Raw genomic sequence first — 2,868 nt, 5'->3', positions numbered from 1 at the left:
AGTGAGAGGCAAAGGTGTGAGGAATTGGAAGCAAAGGTGTGAGGTTTCTTGCGGGTCTCCGATTTCTGTTCTGTTCTTTATTACTTTGTTTATACTACATCACAAGTAAGAAATCACCTTCCTGTCTCTAGTTATCAAACCATTCTTCTTTCCTTCTTTAAAGCTCATGTCTTCAACACCGTATTTCCTGAGTCATTCTGGCTTTGTCAAGTTCACAATTCAACCATTATTTTGCTTACCTTTTAAAAAACCATATATTGTTAAAACCCAGTTCTCTTCCCCATTGCTATCAAGTCTTTTGGGACAGGAACTTCAACTCTATGTTCTGCAAAGCACCTAGCACACTGTTAGCACTATTTGAACACATGATGCTGCCTTATACTCAGACCATTGGTCCGTCAAGGTCAGTACTGTCTACTCAGACAGGCAGTGGCTCTCCAGGGTCTCCTGTAGAGGTCTTTCGTATTACCTAATTACCTGATCTTTTTCACTGGAAATGTCACAGATTAAAGCTGGGGCATTCTGGATGCTAAGAACATGCTCTGTCACTGAGCTATGGCCCATCCGGAGGAGTCCAGGTCTACCCCTGCAATGGAAAGGGGTTGGTAGACCTGGACTCCTCCAGCCAGGTCTACCCCTGCAATTGGAAGGGGTTGGTAGACCTGGACTCCTCCGGAGGCCAGGTCTACCCATGCAATGGGAAGGGGTGAGTAGACCTGGCCTCCGGAGGGGGGGGGGCTCCAGGGCAGGGGGAGGGGAAGATCAAGCCAGGGGGTGGAGGAGGGGTGGAGGAGACGGGAAACCGGCGGGATAGGGGGGGAACTTACCTCCTCCTGCTGCTTCCTCCTCTTCCTCATAGGTGCGGAGGTCCTCCTCTCCCGCGTGTATCGCGGGTCCCCCACTTGTTCTAGTATATTTGATAAAGTGTGCGTGCACACGAAAGCTCATACCTTGAATAAACCTTTGTTGGTCTTAAAGGTGCCACTGGACTCTAAATCTATTGTACTGCTTCAGACCAACATGACTGACCAACTGGATCTATTGTCCTAGTGGTTGGGGAATGAAATCTAACACCATAAAGACAGTATCTCTTATTAGTCCAACTCTGGTTAGCATAAGAACATACAAGCATACGTGGAGCTCTTTACCAGGCATAACAGAAAACACAAGAGTCAATAAAATAAGGAACAAGAAGTCACATCTATCAATAATATATAAACAACAGTTAGTTTTTGTCATTAAAGACAAGCACAACCATCACCTGTGTCCTCAGAAAAGGAAACTATTTGCTGTGATATCTGAATAATGCTTAAATGTCACCTAAACAACAGGAGGCATTATCAACAGGAACAGACCTTTCAATTCCAGTGTCCAAAGACAGAAAAGCCTTTAGATGGCAGGCCCACAATCCAAAGAATACAACAAATAACACCAGGTACCCAATGGTTCTTTCAGGGGGTTTATTCTTTTAAAACACATTTCCACAGATGCACAGATTATCCTGGGAAGCATTTCTGAAACTCAAGACAGTTTCACACATAAGTTTGAGATGTGGCACAAAAGCTGCTACACTAGGTCAAGGGTTTGAAAGCCTCAAGAGGAACTTCAGGGACTATATTTCAGTTATAATTTCTACGGAAAAGTAAATCCTGCAGAGACAAGACTGCAGCAGTGCAATCCTAAACATAGTTACTTCTTTCATTTCAATGAATTTAAGATTGCTCTGTAAAACACTCATCAGATAAACTTACCAATATTGCTGTATCTTCTTCTCCAGCTGAATGATACGCCAGACCCAAACAGAAGGCCGCATCTGCCTCCATATTCCTGTTGCCAGCTAAATGAGAAGAAAAGCTGCAGTTACCATTATACTTTAAAAGAAATTAAACTACAGCGAGCTGTACATACAGTTTTCAACATCGTAGTTTTTCTTAAAATTTTATCTCCCCCATATATATTTAATTTTTCTACAGACAAAAGGGGAAGATATTCTTTAAAAGCATTTTATGTTTTCAGGGGGAAAAACCTATAGACAGCTCTGTAACATAGTATCTATCACTTGTTTTATAGATTAGAGAGCAACTGCAAGGAGGCTGAGACAGAATTATGTTGCCAAGCATATATATTTAATTTTTCTACAGACAAAAGGGGAAGATATTCTTTAAAAGCATTTTATGTTTTCAGGGGGGAAAACTATAGACAGCTCTGTAACATAGTATCTATCACTTGTTTTATAGATTAGAGAGCAACTGCAAGGAGGCTGAGACAGAATTATGTTGCCAAGAGACATCAGGGGTCTTTTTGTAGAAAAAGAGCTGTAGGAGCTCATTAGCATAACTCATTAGCATATGCCACACCCCTGACATCACCGGAAGTGTGTCATAAGGCCACACCCCCTGACATCACTGGAAGTGTGTCAGAAGGCCACACACCCTTGACATCACCAGAAGTGTGTCAGAAGGCCACAACCCCTGACATAAGCCTTCTGGAGGGGTCCCCATTTGGAAGAAAAGCAGGGTTATCAATGTGCACAGATAGAGAGAGAGAGGAAGTACTGTTCTTTGCAGTAAAAGCCAGAAGCCTCCTTTAAATAAAATCTAGCTCTGAGCCTCTGGCCTAAGACAACTGCAGATCTGCTTTCCCGATATCAATGTCAGTAGCAACAAATCAAACATTTGGTACCCAGATATGTAGAAGCTATGAAATACCTGACTGATATTGCCTCTTTATTTCTGGCACCACAGTCAAAGGATAGATTTGTCTGTGTAACAGTTTAAGTAGGATCAACTTTTGTGCAGCATTTCTAGGCTAGATGTTACAACAGAAAGATTAGAAGAGCACAGCAGATCTGATAGTTCTGAATAGATT

The 2,868-nt window shown here is 42.4% G+C and overlaps 1 protein-coding gene across 1 annotated transcript in view; it reads right to left on the bottom strand.

Annotated features, from left to right (window-relative positions):
- The window catches only part of TTC29 (tetratricopeptide repeat domain 29), a 120,211-nt gene that overhangs the window by 51,947 nt on the left and 65,396 nt on the right, over nucleotides 1–2,868 (bottom strand). Inside the window, exon 6 of the mRNA XM_015418455.1 lies at nucleotides 1,752–1,837. Within this exon, the coding sequence (XP_015273941.1) occupies nucleotides 1,752–1,837 (86 nt within the window). The remainder of the gene's footprint in view (nucleotides 1–1,751; nucleotides 1,838–2,868) is intronic.

The sequence above is a fragment of the Gekko japonicus genome, unplaced genomic scaffold (assembly GCF_001447785.1).
Source record: "Gekko japonicus isolate JY-2015 unplaced genomic scaffold, Gekko_japonicus_V1.1 scaffold148, whole genome shotgun sequence".
Taxonomy (NCBI): Eukaryota; Metazoa; Chordata; class Lepidosauria; order Squamata; family Gekkonidae; genus Gekko; species Gekko japonicus.
This window is presented reverse-complemented; position numbering and strand designations above follow the sequence as displayed.